Genomic DNA, 24,866 nt, shown 5'->3' on the forward strand with positions numbered 1-24,866 from the left:
TGATATTATGTCGTATCTGATGGCTAAAGCTATTGAAAGTTTGTCATTTTATGATATTTGTGAAAGATGTATGAACTTAGAACAAAGTATTAAATTTTGTGTCGATTTTGGTTTAGTTCTTTCACTGGTGAATAAGAATTGTGTTGAAAGGTGAGGAGAAAACTGTTTTTGTGTGGTTTAAAGGAATTATTTACTGAATTTTCTGTATAAGTTAAGGTGTAATAAGTGTTCGAAGAGGATTTCATTTGTGTAATTAGATGGTTTATTTAATAATAATAATAATAATAATAATAATAATAATAATAATAATAATAACAATAATAATAATAATAATAATAATAATAATAATAATAATAATAATAATAATAATAATAATAATAATGATTTATTTAACCTGGCAGAGTTAAGGCCATACGGCCTTCTGTAACACTCAACCAGGAAGTTGACTGTATGACAGAGTGTTGGTTTAGTTCTTTGTTGCCAGCATAGTTTGTTTAGATTGCCTTGAAGCCTGTGTCATATGATGGAAGTGAAGTGGTTGTTGTTGAAGACGTCAGTGAGGATTGAATTTTATTTGATAAGGTGATAAATTATTATGTTTTGTTTTGTGTTTTAGTGATTTTTGGGGGTAAAGTGCGGACGAAAACTGCCAGAAAAGTACTGCCAACTATGAAGTTCGAATGCCACCAAATGCCAAAAAAATCAAAGGTAAAAAATTAAATATATTTTAATGTTCTTGGAGGGCTTGTTCTTTAAAAATATGAATATATATTTGATTTTCCATATTTGATTTTGTGATGTTTAGTGACATTTGAACTTCATAGTTGGAGCTGCAAAACGATATTTGTCGAATACAGGGGGGAGAGCCATTAATCCTTCCCATTGAAGGCTTTAAGGAACCAACCTGGACAAATACCCAATGTCCCATCCCTACCTTCCCGTGGTGCAGCTGTTAGTAAGCATAATTTACAAGCTGAACTAAAGGGAGGGGCTACTCATCAATTAGCACTGGTCAGCTTGATGAGTTATTGGCCGAATTTGGTATAATTTTCCTCTATTCAATACCTAATTCCCTCTTTACCCTTTCCTATCCAGTCCTCTGACTGAACTCTTACTTTCTTCGACCCCGATGCTATTAGAGCATTCGATGCCTAGAGGTTCATTTCCCTTTCCTTCCTACCCTTCCTACTTTTCTGTTCCTAGTGCTGACCTGCTATGGTACTAAAATCGTCCTCCAGTGGCTTAAGGAGGGAAAGCTGGTGATCAACAAGATCTCCCAGCTAGGTCCAATGGACCCGTCGACCAACAGCAGGTGTTGTCCTCCAGACATTCTGGGGGTTGTGTGTGAATGAAGTAGCCACCAAAACGTTAAAATATGGTGTTCACTTAAATCGGCTACAACTTGCCATTTTCACTCAAATCAAGAAATGGATTCGGAACACCTCAAAATCTGTGCGTCAGTGGGTAACCATGACAATATCTTTGAAAAATATTGGAGTGCAAGAGATCAAATGACTTTATTGTCAAATGCCTGGCATTAGAAAACAACAAAAACAACTTCATAGTTGGCAGAACGGTTTTGGCAGTTTTCGTCAGCCATTTGGATTTTGCCCATCTTCTAGGAAATTACCCTGATATGGACACCACAACGACGTTTAAAATTGTATTATGTAATTATTAATGTAGTATTTCCCCACATAACCACAAGTTCACTTAGCCCAAACAGCAACCCTTACTGAGAACACAGACCTACATCTAACATGTTTACTAACCCGAACATGCCCTCGAAGTAGAGTGCTTTCTGCTGCACCAGATCGACCAATCCTTGAGTGTTGTTTTCGAGACCGATGGGAAGCTGCAGAAACGCTGCATTGTGGCTGAGCTTGGATCTCAGTTGTGACAGCACCCTGTGGTGGTTGGCTCCCTGGCGATCCAGCTTGTTGATGAAAGCCAGACATGGCACATTGTACCTCTTCATCTGTCTGTTCACAGTCATCGTCTGACTTTGTACACCTCCCACTGCACACAGCACCAGGATGGCTCCGTCCAACACCCTCAAGGCACGCTCCACTTCCACTGTAAAGTCCACGTGACCTGCATGGCAGAAGAATCAGAAAAACGAGAATGTTTTTTTAGTAGGTTATTTTACGATGCTTTATCAGCATCGTAAGTTATTTGGCGTCTGAATGAGATGAAGGTGATAATGCCAGTGAAATGAGTCCGGGGTCCAACACCGCAAGTTACCCAGCATTTGCTCATTCATATTCGAACCCGGGCCACCTGGTTTCACGGCCAGACACGCTGACTGTTACTCCACAGATGTGGACGAGAGAATGTTTTATGTCAGAATCCTAACAACTATGTATTATCATCGGTTTGTGAACATTCTGATGTAGAATTACGTATATTTGATTGTTCCTCAGAAGTGACATTTCAAAGTTGAATGTAATGAAAATGCTGTTGTTAGCTAATGCTGAGTTCCTGGCAAATAAAGCTATTAATTCTCTTGTTATCCAATATTTCAAGGGTTACCAGACGAAAAAATGTTGTTGTTGTTGTCTAGTGCCTTGCATTTGGCAATGAAGCCATTAGCAGACGTGCTTTCCAATACTTTTGAACTGTAGTTTCTTCTGATCTTAATGCTTCACAGGTCTTCAAGTGGTCTTCATTCATTTCTGCTGGATCGTTACACAGGACACATATGGGTGAAGCTGAGATACCTATTCTGTAGAGATGACTTGCTAGACAGTCATGATTTGTCAATAGTCTGAAGGCTGCAACTGCTGTTTTCCTTGGTCTCGGGGGGATTATATCTGGGTCGGAAAGTAGTGTAATCCATTTTTTGTCTTTAGCATTTGATTCTATTTCTTGTAGATATGAATGAGAAAATTTTGTAGTGATCAAAAATGTAAAAGCAGGACATTTTATATGAAAAAGTAGGATTTTCCACATAAAAACAGTGCATATTAGGCTAACTTGATACTTGACGAGACGCTTTTCTTCAGTATGTTATATAACAAGCAGGCAGCGCATTTTCATTCCCAAACATACAGCAGATCGAGTAGTTTCTTCTGGTAGCTACATCTATTACGTCACATGGATGTGTAAGCAAGGTCGAATTGCAAGCAGGTACGCATGGGGTCATTAAATAATAATGATGAAATGTATTATAAATATGCCCCTGTAACGTCATATGACGTAGAAAGAACATTCTCTTAATTTAAACAAATGTTATGTGATGTTCGTAAAAGATTTGCATTTCATAACCTTCGGTGGTAGTCTATTCCTGACTGATGATCATGACACCATACAATGAAAATCACTGTTTTATAATAATGACTCCACTGCAAAAACAACTACCAACATCAAACCTTGAACTATAGTTTGACAACTTCAAGTGAAACCCCGTAAAACACGCCAACTTCTGGAATCTCCCTCTTTCTTTCTTCTCTCTCCCTCGCTCCTCGTCATTCAGTCACCAATCACCACGTAAATATCTGAGAGGGTGTGTGTGGACATCGCGACCAATAGAAGAACCACTCTCCAGTATTACCACAATAACGGATTCTTCATTTTTGCCTCGACTGTCGGCTAGGAAGGTTCCACTATGCTAGCATTGCAGGCAACTAGTCAAACTTTTAATGCTTTTGTTAGCAGGTTTGACAAACTGTGAGTGGACCTGCAAGTACATAGTGCATAGTGCTCTCTCCCTTCTCCCCGTGCTTTCTCACTTGCTCCTCCCCAAGACAGCCAGCGCTCACGTAGCAACTCGGTCAGAGTTTCAGTTCGATTTGTCAATCTATACTAGCGATCCAAGAACCATTCTCTATCTACTTAAGACAACGAAGAAAACACATGTATCATTCTTTGTACACCACATACTCTTTAAATAAAGGTGTTATATACTAACCTGGGGTATCAATAATATTAATATTAGTATCTTTCCAGAGAGTGTAGGTCGCAGCTGACTGGATTGTGATGCCTCTCTGCCTTTCAAGCTCCATCGAGTCCATAGTGGCACCAACATTGTCCTTCCCCTTTACCTACAAAATCCCCATTAGTTAACAACTTTCAATAGAGATTAAGTTTTTCCGTGAAATTAATTAATTAAATTTCCAATTTGTATCTAGCACATTCCGCCAGGAAAAAAAGTACTAGGCCTACATTTAATCATCTGACATAGGCTATCTTCGTACTGAAGATGGAACTAAAGTACCCTATGTTTGGATACAGGAAAAAGAACTGACGTCCTATACGAATTCTTCATATTCCAAACTACCTTTCCTCTGAAAATTAGACCATTTTTTTTTTTCATTTTTTTCGTAAGAAACAACTTCATTGTCGCGTGCTATAGAAAGTCTAAGTAATGCAAGAGAATACAAAATAATACATACCTCATGCATTTCTGAAATTCTTCCCGTATAAAATAAGATCCGTTCTGTGAGAGTTGTTTTTCCAGAATCAATGTGCGCTGAGATTCCTATATTGCGAATACATTCTAGTGTTTTGTGTTCAGCATATTTCGCATATGAAGCCATATAAGCTACATTTTCCTGAAAAAAAAAAAAGAGAAGAAATCTGTAGGCTAATTATATTCTGAAACCGTGTAACTTACCAATTTCTTCAATCAAATAATATAACGTATATCAATGTACAATTATGTAACGACGCTAATGTAGATTATTATCAATATACAATTTATCACGTTTGAGTGTAGAGATCATAGTTACCGGTAATTTCACTCACGTTACTTGGTTAGGTTACATTTGTATCCGTGTAGCCTACAGGCTACAGGTAGAAGCTCGGAGATCGCGTTGTTTCTAAAATATTACCTGTAGCCCCTCTGCTCAAGTTTCAGTATATTATAATTATCAACACCTCAAAATTAGAAAGGAAATCACAACACCGGTTTTCCATGCTCGCAGGTGGACAAATCTAACCTCAATTATCAATTCTTCTCAGCAATTGTACTTAGCAGACTTACCTCTAATATATATGATTGTATATTTCGCCTTTTTAAAATACCGCAACTTCGTGTTAGTACGTTAAAAATCGTCATTATTACTGTATTAGATTAATTATCGCGTTTGACAAATATTTTCCCTCTTCCTACGAACCAAAATCTTCCGAAGTTTCGAATGTGAAGGGAATAATTGCGATAGTTTGATGTTTCACAATGTTATTTTCATTTACCACTAGGGTGCACCATATATTCTATCACTGTTATTCAATGTCACCAACAAAACTTGAATGAAAGTATAACGAAATATAGAATTCTGTCCGAAGCAATGCTTATTTATAAATTACATACATTATACTATATCGCTTTAGATGTAAATGTAAACAACCTTTATATGTATTTACTTATATAACATACTTTATTCAGAGGAATATGTTTATTTCCTTCACGATTTATGTTGGTAAAGTGCAAGTGATGAAAACAGCTGTGCAAAACATGAAACTGGTTTCACGGGAATGAAATGTAATCCACATAACCTATAAACAGAAGTTGTAAGATTCAATTTAAAGACAAGTAAGTTTTGTACATGATTAATTCTCTGTTACTGTTCCAGTAATGTTTCTGAATTTATACATTTGGTTTCCTATTCATGTATAATGTTAAAGTAATTGTTTTGTAGGTAATACCAGTATTTTATTAGACCCTAATGTCATGCGGGAGTGTATTGTTCATTTTTAAGTACATCTGGCTATATTTATTTATAATCAAAATATACTTACCAATATGTATTCTTGGGATTGATTTAGTGAGTCTTGTATTGTGCTATTTTCACCCTCATATTCTGTATATTAATATCAGAAATTATGTGCTTTATTACAGTTATACAGATATTATAATGGATAAAAATACTACCGATAATGAAGAGGGTAAAGACAGTGTGAAGGTCTCGTCAAATGAAGGAAGTTCACAAGTCATTAAAGAAGGCAAAGCGGAAGTGTTGCTGTCATCATCAAAAAATGTATTTTATAACCCAGTACAGGAGTTCAATAGGGATTTAAGGTACGTATAAATCAATTTATTTCAGTAATGTGACACTCCTTCATTGTCGCCGCTCTTCTCTTCAGGTAGGCACCTTAGCCGACTGAGCTACACTGATTGCTACTTGTCATCTATGCAATATGCATAAAATTAATTTGGCCTATATTTATTTTTGTTTCTAGTATCGCAGTTCTCACTCTATGTGCAGAGGACCACCGTCAAAGGATATGGGAGAAGAAGGCAAAAAGAAATGAAAAGACACAAGAAAATGGCTCTATGGACATTCCATCTGAAGAGTTGAAACCTGGGACGAAGTATGAAGTATGTTAGTTCACAGGAACCTATTTTTATAGAATAGCATAGTAATATATGAGCCGTTCAGAGCAAAAGTGGTGTAAGTCAAAATTGGGTAATGAGGTTTAAAGTAAAAATTCTGTAAAATACAGCACAAAGTAGCAATTAATATGTCCCTCGTGCTATCCACTGACTACTAGTAGTTTAAATAAATTGAATATTAATTGCTACTTTGCGCTGTATTTTACAGAATGTTTACTTTAACCCTCATTACCCATTTTTAACTTACACCACTTCTGCTCTGAACGGCTCATATAATGTTTATTGACTAAGCCTATAGTTTTTGAGCCGATAATTCCATAGATGAAACGATCGATGCAGCTAGACGATATCACAGTCTAGTATATACAGTCGCGAAGCTCAATACGTAGTAAATATGCAAACATTAGATAGTTGCTCACCACTAGGATCGCTAATATCGCCTCATTACAGGCAATGCAAAATAGTACCGTCACAGTCTATTGTTTCTAGCACCCTCAAAACTCAAGCTTCGTGACTCTATATAGTAGACAGTGACGATATGTGGGAAATGTTGTTGATGGCATATTGTTACTTGATAAATCCGGTGGAAAATTTCTTCTTACATCAGAAATGTTACTAAATCATGAAGCAATTGTTAACTTGTTTGAGAGTCCTATGTCTCTTCTGTGGCGAAATAGGAGAATTTATTACTTTTCTTAACTGACTCAACTTCTAATATGTTTAAAGCCGGAAGAAAGATCAAGAATCTGCAACTACGTATTAGCCATTTGACATGCTTTGCTTACAGCCTTCATAGGGTAGCAGTAGTTCAGGCCTATTACAATAGTAATATGCGTTACAGGAGCGGTATGTTGAAGTTTTTATGTTCGAGGAAAAGTTTGAAAAAGCGAAACGTAGTTGAGCTTTTTTAATTTCCGAGAATTGAAAGAAAACATACCGCCCGTGTATCGTACATTATTTTGTGCGAAGATCGCTTATTACATACCTGAAAGAGGAATTTCTAATTAGTTGCAATGAAATCTCCATCTTGGTTTCTGTTCAATGACGGCAAACTTGCAAAACAAAAATATCTATCTTCGACATTGTTGCTTTAAAATGTTTTCTGTGTTTACTATACTCCAGCAGGCCGTGATATATGTCTGCCTTTTTTTTTTCCCCCCAGTCTATGATGAGTCTGGAATCTTGTTGATTTTTTCACGGTTTCCTTAATGTTACTTGCATCACGAATGCAGTAACTTTAGTGGAGTTGTAGAGTTTACTTAATTTTTGCAAATATTTAAAAACAATAATTAACAGTGAAATTTAGGTGAAATTGCAGTGGTAAGTTTCCAATTTATAATTATTACTATATTGAACGTCTCTAAAAATAATATGTTAAAAGCCTAAAGCAGTAAAATCAATATGTCACTTAAGCGGTAAGAAGAGGGAAATTGTTATGTGCGTTAGGTTGGGAATACTGAATGTGGAATTTTATACTTTCCGCAGATTGGTTTTGTGCGGAAACCAAGCAAATACGCATGATCTCGCTCAAAGGTACATACTGTGTGCTTTACCCTGGCATTCTTACGTGTCCTATTAGCATTATTTCTATAGTCAAGTGCTGGTACACTTGAAGTATTCGGTGGAGAATCCCCCAGCCCTGATGATCATTATGTGATGGAGATCTGGTGGATTTATGGTAGGGGAAACTAAATTTCCCGAGAAATCCTGCCCCGATATTAGTTTTCCATCACAAACTCACTGGAATTCGAACCCGAGTCTTGACTCTGGAAGGCTATTTGTCTAATAGTGTGTATTGTTTGCAGGAAGGCTTAACGATCTTGGAAGCATTGTCTGCCTCTGGCCTACGCAGCATCCGATATGCCAAGGAGGTGCCAGGAGTGAAGGAGATAGTAGCCAATGACATCTCTGAGAAAGCTGCCGCCAGCATCCGAGCTAACGTCTCGCACAACGGGGTAGATCACCTCGTCACAACAAGCCATGATGATGCTGTGTATGTGGACTAGCCTGTAGACTAAGTTTCATTGACAGAAATACCGTATATACGCGAATATTCCGCGCCATCGAATAATTCGCGCACCCTAATTTTAGGAGAGAAAATTAAATATAACTTATATATATATATATATATATATATATATATATAAAAGAAAAGAAAGAAAGAAAATTGTGTTTTATTTACAAGAAACTAATCCTACGTAATGATTAGGGATCCAGTTTTTGAGGCGAAGCGGAACCAACTTTATTTCAAATAATGCGCGCACTTCAGTTTTTCTTTGCTAAATTCCGAAAAAAATATGCACAGAGTATTCGCGTATATACGGTAACATTATCCATCCTTCAAGTGGTATAAGGCAAGGGGAGCCAAGTTCATTTAGTGCCCTTCCATAATGCTTTAGTTCCTCCCCCTCTCTCTCCTCTCGTCATGCGCCATGCTGACTACATGGATAGGTAGTACTGTGATTTGTAAATGTCTAGCATCAGATTGTTGCAGTTTAACCCAAGCCAATAAAACCCACTCACGCTAAACATTGGAATACAGGTAAGCAAACTGTTCCAGCATTAGTGACCATGCTGTGTCGAACCTCGAATCAAAGTAGGGGAGAAACAAGTGAAGATCAGTAAAGATGGCTATGCAGTGTTTTCCGAATAATTATCTCTGGACCAAAGAGTTTCGCTAGCTTAGTATGTAGGTATGTATTTATTTACACTGCAAGTGGGCAAGCACCCAGTGGCAGTGGTATACACAATAAAATTACAATACACAATACAATTATACAATACACAATACAATAAGAATACGCAATACAATTTAACACAATAATTACAATTAATAATAAAACATAAAATAACCTAATTTTACAATACAACCTACACATATGTATGTATAGTAGATAGTATAGTAGATGTTACAAAATATTAAATTAAAATTGGTAGTGCATTTAATCATTGAAAAAAAAAGTGTAATTTCTCTTACACAAAAAAAAAAATTAAATTGAAAGTATTTTCCCTGGAATGATTACTTTACAAACTTCTCTGTACAGTTGGCCTTGATTTTTCACAAAGTTGTGCTATAATTTTTAGTTACTTACCTGTATTTTAGAGTCATTCTTCTACCTATGTTATTTAAAAAAAACAGTAAAAAAAAAACAACACATAAGAACCCACTTTGTAATGTGAAATCTTTAAGTTCAGGTTGACTAACTGAAAAGAAAAATATTTCAATATCTAACCTTTCAGTTGCCAACCAAAAGTATCAGAAAGTGTGATTAAGCAATAATTGTTGTTAAGTCAGCTGTCCAAAGACAGGTCGGAACAGGCATAATTCATGAGGCAACTAACCTAGGAGATGATGGGATAGGATAGCCAATTCCTCTCCCTCTCCATTTCATACATCACTGTCTAGTTACATATTTCAGTAATTAGACTTAAGATGTATCGAAACAAATTGTTCATCTGACACATGCCAATAATTACTTATTGGAGTAAATTAATCAGGAATAATGCTGTTGTTCAATGAATGACAAAACAATTTATTTTTTACAACAGTGTTATAATGCACACACACACACACACACGCACACGCAAAATTGCACAACACAATGTCAATACGGCGGTTGCTGTCGTCTGCGATACAACGAACTTTTCTGTTGATTTTCGAGTTTGGCATTTTTTCCGGTTATTATATGCTTATTTAAGTTGTGTTAACTCTCGCTAGTGGTTTTATATTTTATTTTATCCGTCTTAATATTTATTTTATTATTGTAAATATTTTTGTTTTTTCACTATTATTATTATTATTATTATTATTACTATTATTTATATCATCAGCATTATTATTTGAACCCTGTAAAATTTATGTAGACTACTGAACTGTACCCGAGCACGAGCATTATGCTCATTTCGGGTATCTATTCATATGTATTCAATTCAAATGTAAATTGTAAATAAATTTGAATTTGAATTTGAAATTTGAAAAGAAAATCAATATAAAATGAAATAGAATTGGATAAATTAAAAGAAACTCTAAAAAAATACACACCCAAAATAAAACCCACCCGGGTTGGGCTTTTTAAAAAAACCAGATTTCACAACCCTCTCTAACATGATTCATATTTCTCATACGAGTGACAGAATTGACTACACTCAAAGATAGGTACTACAGCATTATCATCATTGTTGTTATAGTTTTTTGTGAGATGCCTATTAGAACATCAGCTCGAGATAAATATTTTAGTCAGCAATGAATACAGTCAACTGTCAAGTTAGCTTTAGCTTCTGTGAGTGAATTGTTGCCATGGTAACATCATGTGTTTCAGAATGGTTATGTACAGGCATAGGCGGTCAGCAGATAGGTTCAACGCTATAGACCTCGACCCATACGGATGTCCCTCCCCATTCTTGGATGCAGCCGTACAGAGCGTGAGTGACGGAGGTGTCCTGCTGGTGACTTGCACAGACATGGCAGTGCTCGCAGGCAACTGCCCCGAGACCTGCTATTCCAAGTACGGGGCCATCTCACTGCATATCAAATCCTGCCACGAAATGGTAATCTTACAGTGGCATTCAAATTACATTTTTATTCCTAAATGTCTTACAGTTTCATAAATCATCTTAGCATACTTACCTTCAGAAGAATTCCCTCAATAATTCTTTGTAGATGCATAATTTTGAATAACAATTTACTACTACCAAATAAGATATAATAATAATACTGTTAACAGTGATTCATCCGTTGGACGGGAACATTAAGTCTGGTGGCCCCTTGGCACTATTCGACAGGAATGGGCTATGTGCCAACACCGGGTTTTCCCTTTTCCCTTCCTCATTTTCATCATCTTCTCACCCATTCCCTACACTACAATTACACATACGACTTGTTACTAAATCTACATATTACTCTGTGAAAAGATTTTTAAATCTACATACTTAGACTTCAATAAACAAAATTTGATAACACAATCTCAAGGAAAAAAATGGAACTCTCTGCATCATAATCCACAGTTGATTCCCGATTTACCACGAAAATCGTCTGTAGCTGCATTTAGATTGGCAACAGGCCATGACTGTTTGGCCAAGCATCTGCATAGAATTGGAATATATCAGTCTCCTAACTGCCCATTGTGCAACTCAAATCAAGAAATGGATTCGGAACACCTCAAAATCTGTGCATCAGTGGCTAACCATGACAATATCTTTGAAAAATATTGGAGTGCAAGAGGTCAAATGACTTTATTGTCAAATGCCTGGCATTAGAAAACAACAACATAATAATAATAATAATAATAATAATAATAATAATAATCCGTGGCACTACAGCCCATGAAGGGCCTAGACCGACCAGCCGGCTGCTGGCCTCACGCCAACATGCCTAAGCAGAGGTGGACGATCACCCAACAAGAATGGAGGTATCGTGTGGTTAGCACGATGATCCCCCAAGCCGTTATAGCTGGCATTCGCAACCGGATTTCGCTACCTATTGTAGCTCCTCAAGTGCATCATGATGCTGGGTGGGCACCGGTCCCATACACTGGCCGAAATTTCATGAGAAAATTTCTTCCCCCATGAGGATTCAAACCAGCGCGCATTCCGTAACGCAAGCCGTAGGCAGTTGCCTTAGACCATGACGCCACGGCACTGGACAACCCACTGCATAGAAAATTAAAATTCTTTGCCTCTTTAACATAACTTTAACAAATTTAGTCTGTTAAAAATGTAATATTTTATAGGCCAATTAAACGTCTTGCCATTACTTGTACCTCAAATAAAATCAGTTTTTATTTACTTCTTCTTTCATGTTCCCTTTTTTTCCAGTCTTACTTTCCATTCCTTCTTTCTCCCACTTCCATCGCCTCCTCCTCTTCTCCCTCCCTAGTTCTCTGTCTTTATAGTCCTCCTTACTAACTGTCTGCCATTTAAATAGCATTTATAATGAATTTAATGTGTACATTTTATTGCTTCTCCAGGCATTGAGGATAGTGCTGCAATGTCTGGAGTCTCATGCCAACAGATATGGCCGCTACATCGTCCCTCTCCTATCAATCAGTGCAGATTTCTACGTTCGTGTCTTTGTGAGGATGTTCACTAGCCCAGCAATGTGCAAGAGAACAACTAGGTTAGTTCATGTACAGAATGTGTGAGGAACTGGAGACCAACATCAGCGAACCTGAAGAGAAAAATTTAGTTGATTGGTTTCTGTGTTACCTGGACCATGGGCTTGCTGATCTCAGGTCCTCAATTGGGGATATGCAGGGGATTGAGCCCAGGTTCACAGAATTATGAGTCCACTGGACCATCGTGGTGGCTGGTTTAACATAATATATTCATATATTATAAATTTACAAGTGTTCCATTATTTTAATACAGTTATGTTAGGAATCCCAGACATCTCCATATTTGGTGGTATTAGTATCGATTTTAAGACCTTTGTCCTATGTCCTGCCTATATGTCTAGTGGGTCCAACATTTATACCACTTCTTAAAAATGTTGAATTTCTAATTTATTTGTTTATTTATTATTGAATTATTTTAATTTTTTATGAATTCATGAGCTTACTTCAAACAGAAGAAATGTTTGTAGTTTATAAACTGTTGCATTGTTATATCATTTCAGTCAACAGGCCAGCTGAAAGCAAGAAGGAAGTAGGGAAGGAACGGAAGAAAGTAAAATATTTAAACAATATAAATAGGTGTTCATATAAATTATATCGGTCATTTCAGAAAGGGCATGAGTCACAAAAGGTAAACTTCTCAGAAAGAGCAAAAAACTGTTTCTGGTTAATTATGTAACATTGATATTTGTCAAAAATAATGTCAATAAACATACTTGGTGGGAATAGTTTGCATAGCGTAATTTAAATTTTGACATCTTTTTTGAGAAGAAAATTTATAAAATTGATTGACTCATGCACTTTCTGTAATGAAAGTTTTCTTTTCTCAATCGTACTATCAGGGACTGGAATGCTCTACCTGCAGACTTACTAAAGGCTTTACCAATAACCAAAAATGTATTTAAAAATAGGCTTAAGAACTTTACTAATAGACGGTAATATATTATGCACACTATTTTGTGGTTTTACAAGTATAGTGAGTAAGCACAGAAACATAGTGAATCTCCAGTGATTTATATTGGGTGTGCAGTGTGTTGTAGTGAAAGTGTAGTGAGCTGAAAAGTAAATTCTAAGAGTTATAGTGGCAGAGAAATGAGATAGATTTATAGTGAAAGCATGCGAGTTATAATGAACGTCCTAAATTGCTTGTAATGGGGTCTAGACTAGCGATTTGAGGTTAATATAGTAAGTACAATTCCATAGAATAATAAGGGTGTAATTGATGTTTTGTTATTTGAAGTGTTGTATCAGTGAAGAAATGTGTTGTGTCAGTGAAGTGTGTTTGTGTCAGTGAAGTTTTATAGTTTATAGTGGCAGTGCAAAGTATTTGAACAGTGAAATGTTTTTGAAGTGTTAGTGAAATCAGGATAGTCTCAGTGAAATGTTTCATAGTTCCAGTGCAGTGAGTGAATTGATAGCGAAAGGAGTGTAGTGCTGGAAGATACTTATGCAAGTATGCACATATAGTATATCATATGTACTTGTGGGTTTTAGTTCGAACTTAGGGTTAAGATATAAATTAGATTTACTTTAATTGTTGTATTATGTGATTGTGCTTCATTTAATTTAGGATTCTCCTTGTTAATATTATTATATATTGCTATTATTATCTTATTATTAATATTATGAATTGTAATTTATTTTTAATGTAATTATTGAGTGTACTTAGTTACCACTGCCACCCGGTATTTACCCATTTGCACTGTGAATAAATACATACAACATACATGAATATAATTTTTTGGCAAAGAAACTAGGAAAAGAAAAGGTAGAATTACATAATATTATCGTACTATAAGTACAGTAAGTGTTCATTCAGAATGTATAAGAATCCTGTCAAGGTTGAAATGTATTATATTCTTACATAATCTGTTCTGTCACTATGTCGACCATTTCATTCACTCCTTGCTCCTTGTTGCAGCAAGTTGGCGTTTGTGTTCCAGTGCAAGGGATGCAAAACTCTCACCCTGCAACCTTTGGGTGTGTCTCATCAATATGGAGACAAGCCACATCAGTTCAAGTTCACACTTCCACATGGTCCTCCAGTTGGAACCACATGTGAACACTGTGACCACAGACATCACGTATGTGGTATCTGTTGCTAGATATAAGGCAAAAACAAGTTATACCTATTCTTTCTCTTACATGGAATGTTAATTGTACTTTAATTGCATATTATATCGGGCCCTTTTCAATTGCATATATACAGTAAAATCCCACATAACCGGTAATACCAAAACAATGGCACTTTTGGCCAGGCCCAAAAAAAAAAAGTTTAAATCTGCCACATTGTCACAGTCTGGGCCATCAGTTTTGCCATATTAGGAAGTTTGCACGAACTTTCATTTTCAGTGAATATTCAAACCTAGTATTATTTGTGTTGTGTGATGTGTTTTAATGAGGACAATTCGTGCAGCTTTTATCTTTATTCAGTTATGAGCACATGATAGAGAAATAAGCAGTTTCAACATTTGGCACCATGAAATACGAACTTTTGTTTTTGTATGTACCAGTATTTATTCCTTTATCCGGCAAAATCTCGTATCCAGAACTACCCTGGTCCCTTTGGTGCTGGATAAGAGGGATTCTACTGTAGGTAGCATTATGTCAAGGAGCCTATTTCTCAAAGTTAACAAATTTGAAAAGTTACAAGTACTATTAGAAACAAATGTCAGCAAACTGTCATTTTCTGTTTCTCTAACGTAATGATTAGTAATGTATAGCGAGCAGCTGGATAGAAATATTCGGCAGTTATGATATCCACAGAAATTTAACAATTTTCTTCATAAATTCAGAGGTCAGATTTTGAAAATTTTGCGTCAAATAATTATTTGGACTTTTCTGCGTAATTTGTTATATAAATTATTGAAAAATTCTAGTTGTAAGTGCATTTAATTACGTAATAGTTTTATGTGTCAATTTTTTTTTTCTCATCCTCCACTATTGCATAAAGCTCTGAAGCTATTTGGTATAAAAGTCTGTTGTTTGGCATGTTTTGTTTCATATGTTGGCGTCATTGTTGATGACTGTAGTGGCTGACTTTGTTGTGAATTTTCAACACAAATTTACTGTTATGTGTTTTTGAAAACGTCTTTCTAATGTTTACTTTGTCACTCATTTTCTCAGTAGTTAAAAATTCACATTACATGTACCTTTTTCTCAGAAATTAAGATAGCTATAAACATGAAATTTTTACAGCTTATCTATGATATTACATAGATTGTTGAGCTCTAGTTTCAGATCATTTGGATAAAAACTTTGTTGTGCATGAATATTAATATATAATTTTTTCTTAAAATTTAGTCTGTTGCAAAAAAAGAAATCATAACTCACAATTTTCACAACGTACACTTTCTAAGCAAGACCTAAGCACTTCTAAGATGATAAAGAATAAGGAGTAAAATATTCATAGAGATATCTATAACACTTTCTGAGATAAAGGTACTTAAAGATAATTAATTTAACATAGGTAATATAGAGCCTCTGATCTCACTTTAATCAGAATAGATCTGTTACTACATCTAGATCGGGGGCCCCATCTGGAGTGGGCCTCTACACGATGACATGTTTGTGTCACGACTGAAAGAGCTGGCCTGCAGAGGGGAGTTTGGTACTGCACGCAGGATGCAAGGCGTGCTGGCTGTGATCCAGGAGGAGCTTCCAGATGTCCCCCTGTACTACACACTGGACAGTCTCTGCTCTATCCTGCACTCAGAGACATTACCCATGATGCAGTTTCGGTTAGTGTCTATAAAGCTTTTCTGTTTTATACAGGGAGAACCTTAAGTAATGTCATTAATTTTAGGGTTATTCGTTGAGATATTTCAAACAAAAAAGTTTAATACTATTTTGCTCTTTTTTTTCCCTTTTCGAGAAAAAAAATTATCGTTTTATATGAAACATTTCTTAGTGTGTTCAGGGAAAGCCATTGATTTAATTCCCAATATACCCAGTCAATTCAAGAGAGCAGTTTAATTATGATAATAAATGATTGGAAGAATTTTAGTTTTGTCCTTCAAATATACAGAAATTTGATCTGAATAAATCTTTGGTCAGCGGGAAAAGGCACATAAGTAAAAAAAAAAAAAATAATTTTTCAGGAGAGACTTTCTTTTTAATTTACTCTTACCTGAATATAAGTATAATAATGAAATTCATGTATGTTGGTTAAAGTAAGGCCCTTTTCAATTTAAAATAAAAGAAATTTTATTATTTCAAAAATTAGAAAAAATACTAGACTTGTGTGCCTTTCTCCGCCGACCAAAGAAATGTAACATTTTAAAATTCCTTTTTAGGACGAAAAATTACATTTGTTCACAACTAATTCCTGCATAATATTTAAAGAACAAAACTAAAATTCTTTCAATCATTTATTATCATAATACACTGCTCTCTTACGTTGACTGAGCATATTGGGAATTAAATCAATGAATTTCCCAAAACACGCTTTGCAATGTTTCATATAAAACAATTCTTATCTCGAAAAGGAAGCAAAAACGAGCAAAATTATATTCAGCCATTTTGTTTGAAATATCTTAAAGAATAACTCACTGAAATTAATGACATTACTTCCAGTTCACTCAGTGTAATTTTAAAGTAACACCACCAAATTGGTAATAACACCAAAACATTGGTATTTTGGATAAATCGTAATACAGCGAACACCAGTAGGGGAAGTTATCCCCACCCTCGCCGCTCGGCACCTCGCTCGCCTGCTCTCTCTCTCTCTCTCTCTCTATACTATCTGCCCCGCTTCGGTGGATCACTGCCAAAAAGGATGTGTGCGTTTCGTTGGGAAGATCGACGGATCGAATACTACCCTCTTCAAAGTCATAAGAAAAAAAAAAAAAAAAGAGAGAGACAGGAAGCAAGGAAGAGAGAAGGAGAGGCTGGAGCGAGAGAGAGAGAGAGAGAGAGGGGGGGGGAGGGACACAGGACGAAGTTCCTCTTTTGCTTCATAGATGCCGCATTCACCTTTTTTGTTCCACTTTCCTTCACCCCACCCTAAACTCCTATTTTCACTCTTTCCCGCTAGAGTGTCTGGTGAGCTTGTAGGGGAAAAGTGGAAAGGGGTCGTAGGCGGAGCTTAGTGTTTACTGTATTGCGATTAGCCCAGTATTTCAAAATGAATTTTATTTAAAAATAAAACCACTTTCACGGAACTCCAGGTACAGGGATTATTACCCTTAATCTTTAGGATACAGGTTTTGGTAACTATACAATTCTCAAATAACTTATCATCATGCTATCAACAATGCTGTTGACTCTAAACTGGCCAAAATAAATAAATATAAGTTTAAGATTTGAGTCAGATTGATGTGTCGTGAATAATAAAGTCAAATTACACCTTACCTGGACTGATGATTACTGTTTTGTTGTTGTGCAGGTCAGCCCTCCTGAATGCCGGCTATCGGGTGTCATTCTCCCATGCCAGCCGCATGTCGATCAAGACAGATGCCCCATCGAACATCGTGTGGGATATCATGAGGCACTGGATAAAGCAGCATCCTGTTAGACAAGAGAGGCTGGTGGGAGCTGCAGCGGCCATCTTGTCTCGAGAGCCCACTACTCAGATCAACATGGAGCTGCACCCAGATGCCAACCCACAGTCTCGAGAGAAAGGCCTGGTTCGCTTCCAGGAGAACCCTCAGAGATATTGGGGGCCTGGAATGAGAGCTAAGAGCAAGTAAGTCATTTCGGGTTTGTGGGACATTTTTCTATATACTATTTTGTATGTAAGTATGAGGTGTGTCCACAAAGTAAGTTTCCCTGGAACCATTTCCAGAAAGAAAACATAGTTTCATGGAAAATTTTTTTGGAACAGATACAGCAATTGTTGAACTATTTTTTAACATATAAACATTGATCCTTCGTCTTTCGATCGTCGTTTACTTTTTTGGAATATGACGTGTAATTTAGAAATTATAGCCGCATACTAGCCATACCAACACATAAGACATCATCGTATTCATCATCATACACAATCTCGCTCTCGCGCTTGTGGAATACCCTACCCAGTGACATCAGAGACTGTCGGAATTTAGTAGCGTTCAAAAGCAAACTTATTAAGCATTTTCTTACTGCGTAGAGTAGGTTTAATTTTTACTTAATCAATAAAAGAAATGCTTCTCTCTTCTTAATTTTTACAATAAACTGTCTAGCTTTTATTTATCAGTTAATCTTTTAGTACTTTGATTTTTATTGTATTTGTAAATTTAATATTAATTGTAATTATAATTGTAATTGTAGTTGTAATCCCCTGGTAGAGGGGAAGAGGAAGCCTGATGGCCTTATCTCTACCAGGTTAAATAAATAAATGAAAAACTGACCTGAAAATGTGTCAGTTGATTTTCTCAGATGATACCCTAATACTGGACCGAACTTATAGACGTATTCAGACAAAAATCTGTGCTAACTTTGTAGAGAAAGTTTCGGAGCTTATTCAAGAACTATATTTGAACTATAAAGTAAGGAGTGGAAATTGCATCTTAGTGCTATGGTGTACGTAAAAATGTATAATCTTCGAAATCTGATCCAACTCTTGTTTTGTTTCAAGTTTTTATTTTGGTATCAATCACCTGTCATTTTCATTTTTAATGTCGTGATATAATATATTAATAGCAAGGCATTGACGTCATTGTATGTTGCAGCACCCAAGGAGAAGACAAAATGGAGAAAAGCAGAAAAAATCAGGGGAAAAGAAATCGATCAGAGTCTAGCAGTCCTGCGAAAGATGGCAGCACAAAGCAGTTGAAGAGTGGAGAGGAGACACTGCAGTTGCTTGCTACATGACTACCCAATCACTGTACTTTAATTCACGAGATTGCGAAATATACTTGCTTTTCATAGCATTACTTTTTTTTGTTATTGTTTTAAGGCAGAGATGTCAAGTGCAGGCATATTGTACTCTCTGATAAGGAGTCTAGAGACCTTCCACTTATAGAATCGCATGCAGGCATATGCTCAAAAGAGAGTCTACATCACTGTTACAGCTCGTTTAAAGGCTAAAAATGCCCACGCTTGACATGCCTGTTTTACTTACTTACTGGCTTTTAAGGAACCCGGAGGTTCATTGTCGCCCTCACATAAGCCCGCCATCGGCCCTATCCTGAGCAAGATTAATCCATTCTCTATCATCATATCCCACCTCCCTCAAATCAATTTTAATATTATCTTCCCATCTACGTCTCGGCCTCCCTAAAGGTCTCTTTCCCTCCGGCCTCCCAACTAACACTCTATATGCATTTCTGGATTCGTCCATACGTGCTACATGTCCTGCCCATCTCAAACGTCTGGATTTAATGTTCCTAATTATGTCAGGTGAAGAATACAATGCGTACAGTTCTGTGTTGTGTAACTTTCTCCATTCTCCTGTAACTTCATCCCTCTTAGCCCCAAATATTTTCCTAAACACCTTATTCTCAAACACCCTTAACCTATGTTCCTCTCTCAAAGTGAGAGTCCAAGTTTCACAACCACAAAGAACAATCGGTAATATAACTGTTTTATAAATACTAACTTTCAGATTTTTTGACAGCAGACTGGATGATAAAAACTTCTCAATTGAATAATAACAGGCATTTCCCATATTTATTCTGTGTTTAATTTTACTCCCGAGTATCATTTATATTTGTTACTGTTGCTCCAAGATATTTAAATTTTTCCACCTCTTCAAAAGATAAATTTCCAATTTTTATATTTCCATTTCGTACAATATTCTCGTCACGAGACATAATCATATACTTTGTCTTTTCGGGATTTACTTCCAAACCTATCTCTTTACTTGCTTCCAGTAAAATTCTCGTGTTTTCCCCAATCATTTGTGGATTTTCTCCTAACATATTCACGTCATCCACGTTCCGAGGCTTATTTGAAGGATTCGTAACAAGCTGTTTTTTACGGTGATGGGTTGTTAGCCCTTCGCCCAACCCCCAAGCTGGAGGACCACCCCTCATCGGCTGTCCGCGACTGCTTATTCAATATATTCACAGCTACCCTCCATATCTGGAGACAGTCTCCTTGATCCGCAACCTGAGGACGCGCCATGCTGTGGTGATAGGGACCCACAATACTTGGGCATGCCTGTTTTAAGGGGTATGAATTCCTCCATGCACAGAGATGAGGGAGACAGATTTTTTTTTTTATAGGCAACTTTCATTCGTCAGTGAGCCTGAAATTATTCTGGCATATCTGCAAAAGAAAACCAATAATTGCAGTTCTTTTCTGAATGCTCTTTTCACTGGTTGAGGACATTCATTGGCAGATTCTGAGGGGAAAGTAAAGTAATGAATATTGTAACTTTTACTCTCTTTAATTCACCCTAGAACAACGTGACTTTTATTTCTTTCTTTAACCACACACTCGTCAACAATGGGTATTCCACTCAACACAGTAACTTAACACTTCTCAGTGTATAAACAATTTATTTTTTTTAGAAGAAACCAATCTGGCAACACTGTTTTAAGTATACAGTAGAACCTCTATTATCCGTGGTAATGAAGGGGATGGGTTGAACGGTGAATTGAAAAAATCGGATAATCCGTACCATGGAAGATTTTGTAATTTCCTCCATGATCTTGTATTTAACTCGCTATGTAGTGGTTCAGAAGTTCACTAATTTAAATCTGGTTATAAACGATGGGTTTTTAAAGGACAAGGAAGCACTTTTTAATGACTGTCTCAGGAAAGATAGGAATAAAGGAGGTCTCATGTTGTAGATTTACATACTTTTTTACTCTTTGTCCTTGTTTTTTTTTATTAAATCGCATAGTTGTAACTCTAATCTCGTATTCTGATGCGAGATGAGCCACAGTTTTTCTTTCTCGAACCATTCAATTATTTCGATACTTAGCACAACACATTTTCTGTTAACACCCGTGGAAGACATTTTATATACAAGTTATATTATAGAACGGCAATTCGAATAGTAGACAATGCTGTGTAATGATAAAGGCTTGTAATAAAACACTATAGCGAAAACATATGTAGAACCTACTAACACAGTCTAGTATATACAGTCACGAAGCTTGAGTTGTGAGGGTGCTAGGAACAATAAACTGTGTCGGTACTATTTCGTATTGTCTGTAATGAGGCGATAATAGCAATAGTAGCGATCCTAGTAGTTAGCAACTATCTATGGATGCATATTCCCTACGTATAGAGCTTCGTGACTGTATTTGATAGACTGTGCTACAAATATGATATACAAAACAGTACTTTATATAAGTTATTTATTTCTGAAGAAAAAAAATAGCGAGAAATAGACAGTCGGATAATCAGCCAATCAGTTAATAGGGTGACGGATAATCGGGGTTCTACTGTATTCCGAAAGAGTGCACATACATTTATAATATAATTTCAATAAAGAACACGATTATCGCGCACACAAATCCTAAAGCTAAAACATGAAACCTCAGGAGATTAGTCACATAATTTCTCCAGAATTTTTACCAAAAAAATCTTTCCAAAAATGTTCCTCAAACTTTTATCCTACTTGTTTAAAATCTCCTATTTTGAGGGGGGGAAAAAAAACAAACCTTCTTAGCAAGAGCCAGGACAGCTCATATTATCACTCAGAAGTATCTTCACCGTTTTAATTTTGTTGATTCTAGTAGTTATTGCTGGTGCAACAATAATGAAGAAGATTTGGAACATATCCTCTTAAACTGCCCTGTCACAAACATGCATAGAACTAATCTAAAATCTGCAATCCCCGTAACCTTGGACAATTCTCTCCAATACATATTGAATACACCTCATCTAAATTTGATAACACAATCTCAAGGGAAAAAATGGAACTCTCTGCATCATAATCCACAGTTAATTCCCGATTTACCACGAAAATCGTCTGTAGCTGCATTTAGATTGGCAACAGGCCATGATTGTTTGGCCAAACACCTGCATAGAATTGGAATATAATATAATAATAATAATAATAATAATAATAATAATAATAAATTTAGCCCGTACTCATCCCATAAGGGCAAGGGCCTCCTGTTGTCACAGGGAATTGCTCATAAGTAGACTCCTAAGGTAAGCGAGTCCTTGGGAGCTTGGTCATATTACTGATATTTCTTCGTTTCACTGTTCCTGACTTCCCTCTTCGATCATTTCTACTATACTCATCTCCCACACTTCCTCATATCACTTCACACGAATTACACTCACTGTTGTTGACTTTCTGTCCTATCTGGTGCTTGTTGATTCATGTTTGGTGCCAGCTGCCTCCATACTTCTCTGTCTCGTGCCACTCTCGACCATTGACTTCCCGTTCTGGTTCTGAAGTAGTCCGCCCATCTGGTTTTTTGTCATCCCACGTGCTGTCATCCTTCTCTCGGGTCCCACATTATGATGCAATTCGTCCATTTCTGGTGATCCATACGTGCTATGTGGCCGCCTCATTTCCATTTTAGGTTTTCTGCCCTTTCTATCACATCGCGCATTTTTGTCCTTCTTATTTCCTCGTTTCTGAGTCTGTCTCTTAGTGAAACATTTAGGATCTTCCTTTCCATTCTCCTTTGACCAACCTGTAGCTGTTTTTTCTGTCAAGGACCACGTTTGACAGCCATAGAGTAATGTCAGCATGTCACATTTGTCCAGGATTTCAGCTTTTGTACTTGCTTTTTGCCGTTTGTCCATGAGTAGGAATTTGAGCGACCAAAATTTGTTCCATGCCAGTCCTATTCTGCATTTGATTTCATTCTCTGTGTTCTTGTTTAGGGAGTTGCTTTGCCCGAGGTACGTGTACTGCTGCACATACTCAAGTGGTGCTTGTTGAATTTGAATAGGGTCTTGTATTCCATTGGTCATAACTTTTGTTTTTGTGGGATTCATTGTGAGTCCTACTGTGCTGTTTGTCCACTTCAATGATCATTTCCTCTAGCATTTTTGCTGATCTTGCTATCAGAGTTATGTCATCTACAAATCTGAGATATCAGTCCCCTAACTGCCCATTGTGCAACTCAAACCAAGAAATGGATTCGGAACACCTCAAAATCTGTGCTTCAGTGGCTGACCATGATAATATCTTTGAAAAATATTGGAGTGCAAGAGGTCAAATGATTTTATTGTCAAACGCCTGGCATTACAAAACAACACCATCTCATCTTTGGAATGTGGCTGCTGAAACATACGACGAGCATCGTGCTTTTTACCCATCATTTGTAAGAAGAGGAAATTCATAGTGAAACATAGTGGAACACGTGTTGTCAGCAAATAGCTGGATACACTACGAAGATAGACAGACAGGCAGATAGGTAGATAGAGGAAAAAACAATCGGGCAACATTGTTTTATTCTATATTCCAAAAGCGTGCACATAATATTTTAAAGACAATTTCAACAATGAAAACTACTATCGCACATACAAATCCTAAAGCCAAAACATAAAATGCGCCTTGCATATGCGACAATGATGACGCAAACACTACATTGTTATTCCAAACGAACCGGTAGTATCTCTTGATCATTACATCGTTGTAGTCACGGAGCCATTTGTCGGTTAATCCGGCACTGAACAGTTTCTGCAGAATGTCATCCACGTGCCTGTGCAGAATGTATCCTTTCGGAAAATACATCGTCAAGTAGCTGATACGTACGTTCTCCTTCAATGGGACCAGTCTGGGCTGTCCACCTGAAGAAAACTCTGTTAAGACAACCATTTCTACCGCGCCTTTCGCTACTAGAGCTGCTGCATCTCTGACGAAAGCTACCCGACGCAAACACTCAAGTAGCAGACATTGTGGATAATCATTATCGTTTTCACTGAACGATGTAGCGAAGCTCGTCACCATCTCCAAATGAGAATCTTCAAGTTCGCTGATGTACTTGATAGCTGGTATGTCTCCCGGATGTGCTAGGAATCCTATCAACGATGACTGGTAAGCTGTGTAGATCTGTAGACAATAGAATAACCATAATATGAAAAGAAATCCGTACTGCTTTTCAGGTGCCTCAGATCCCAGAGATATTCGTAGCATGTCTAAGAAGCAAAGCACTAACCCAATACCTGTGTGACGATTTTGAATGATATATTTGTGTCGAAATTTTGGTATTATCCAAAAGGAAACAGAACCGAGAATATAAGAAACTATTACGAAAAGCCACATCTTGTAACTGAATGTTCGAATTAAACCCTGCCACCTAGGAATTTCTTCAGCTGAGGGTACAAACCAAGTGATTTCATCTTTGAAGTGAGGATAGATATATGCCAATGGTTGAAAAGCTGTTTCAAATGATAAATTATATGGACCAATTATGTCTGGTACGTATGAGTCGTCTAGGGTATATATAAATCTGAAATTCATTGCTTGTGCTGCTGTATTAAGTACCTGAATATACACCCCTTCTAAAGTAAACTGTATTATTTTAGATGATTCGTAATCTGATCTGATGAAACTGACTAGAGGAGGCCACATGTTGGGA

At 36.7% G+C, this 24,866-nt stretch overlaps 2 protein-coding genes across 2 annotated transcripts in view; one reads left to right on the plus strand and one right to left on the minus strand.

The window, feature by feature from the left end:
• The window catches only part of mEFG1 (mitochondrial translation elongation factor G 1), a 30,958-nt gene extending 25,792 nt beyond the window's left edge, over window positions 1-5,166 (minus strand). The window contains exons 1-4 of the mRNA XM_069836129.1: window positions 4,985-5,166; window positions 4,395-4,553; window positions 3,911-4,043; window positions 1,773-2,094 (exon numbers count right to left, since the gene is read on the minus strand). Of these exons, the coding sequence (XP_069692230.1) occupies window positions 1,773-2,094; window positions 3,911-4,043; window positions 4,395-4,553; window positions 4,985-5,059 (689 nt within the window). The 5' untranslated portion in view covers window positions 5,060-5,166. The remainder of the gene's footprint in view (window positions 1-1,772; window positions 2,095-3,910; window positions 4,044-4,394; window positions 4,554-4,984) is intronic.
• An 82-nt stretch (window positions 5,167-5,248) lies between these two features.
• Window positions 5,249-19,295, plus strand: Trm1 (tRNA methyltransferase 1). The gene is made up of 10 exons (XM_069836130.1): window positions 5,249-5,533; window positions 5,840-6,019; window positions 6,181-6,319; window positions 8,140-8,327; window positions 10,654-10,882; window positions 12,301-12,449; window positions 14,366-14,528; window positions 15,970-16,184; window positions 17,831-18,130; window positions 19,095-19,295. The coding sequence occupies exons 2-10, from the start codon at window positions 5,856-5,858 to the stop codon at window positions 19,234-19,236; spliced, it is 1,689 nt and encodes a 562-aa protein (XP_069692231.1). The 5' UTR covers window positions 5,249-5,533; window positions 5,840-5,855; the 3' UTR covers window positions 19,237-19,295.
• The last annotated feature ends 5,571 nt before the right edge of the window (window positions 19,296-24,866 follow it).

This window comes from Periplaneta americana, chromosome 9 (genome assembly GCF_040183065.1).
Source record: "Periplaneta americana isolate PAMFEO1 chromosome 9, P.americana_PAMFEO1_priV1, whole genome shotgun sequence".
Lineage (NCBI taxonomy): Eukaryota > Metazoa > Arthropoda > Insecta > Blattodea > Blattidae > Periplaneta > Periplaneta americana.

What these genes read in the sequence shown, in the direction of transcription:
- Trm1 (XM_069836130.1), top strand. Translation starts at nt 5,856, where the DNA reads ATGGATAAAAATACTACCGATAATGAAGAGGGTAAAGACAGTGTGAAG. An exon ending in ATGTGCAAGAGAACAACTAG is followed by an intron (nt 12,450 to 14,365) that starts GTTAGTTCATGT and finishes TCCTTGTTGCAG; the next exon opens with CAAGTTGGCGTTTGTGTTCC. An exon ending in GGAATGAGAGCTAAGAGCAA is followed by an intron (nt 18,131 to 19,094) that starts GTAAGTCATTTC and finishes TGTATGTTGCAG; the next exon opens with CACCCAAGGAGAAGACAAAA.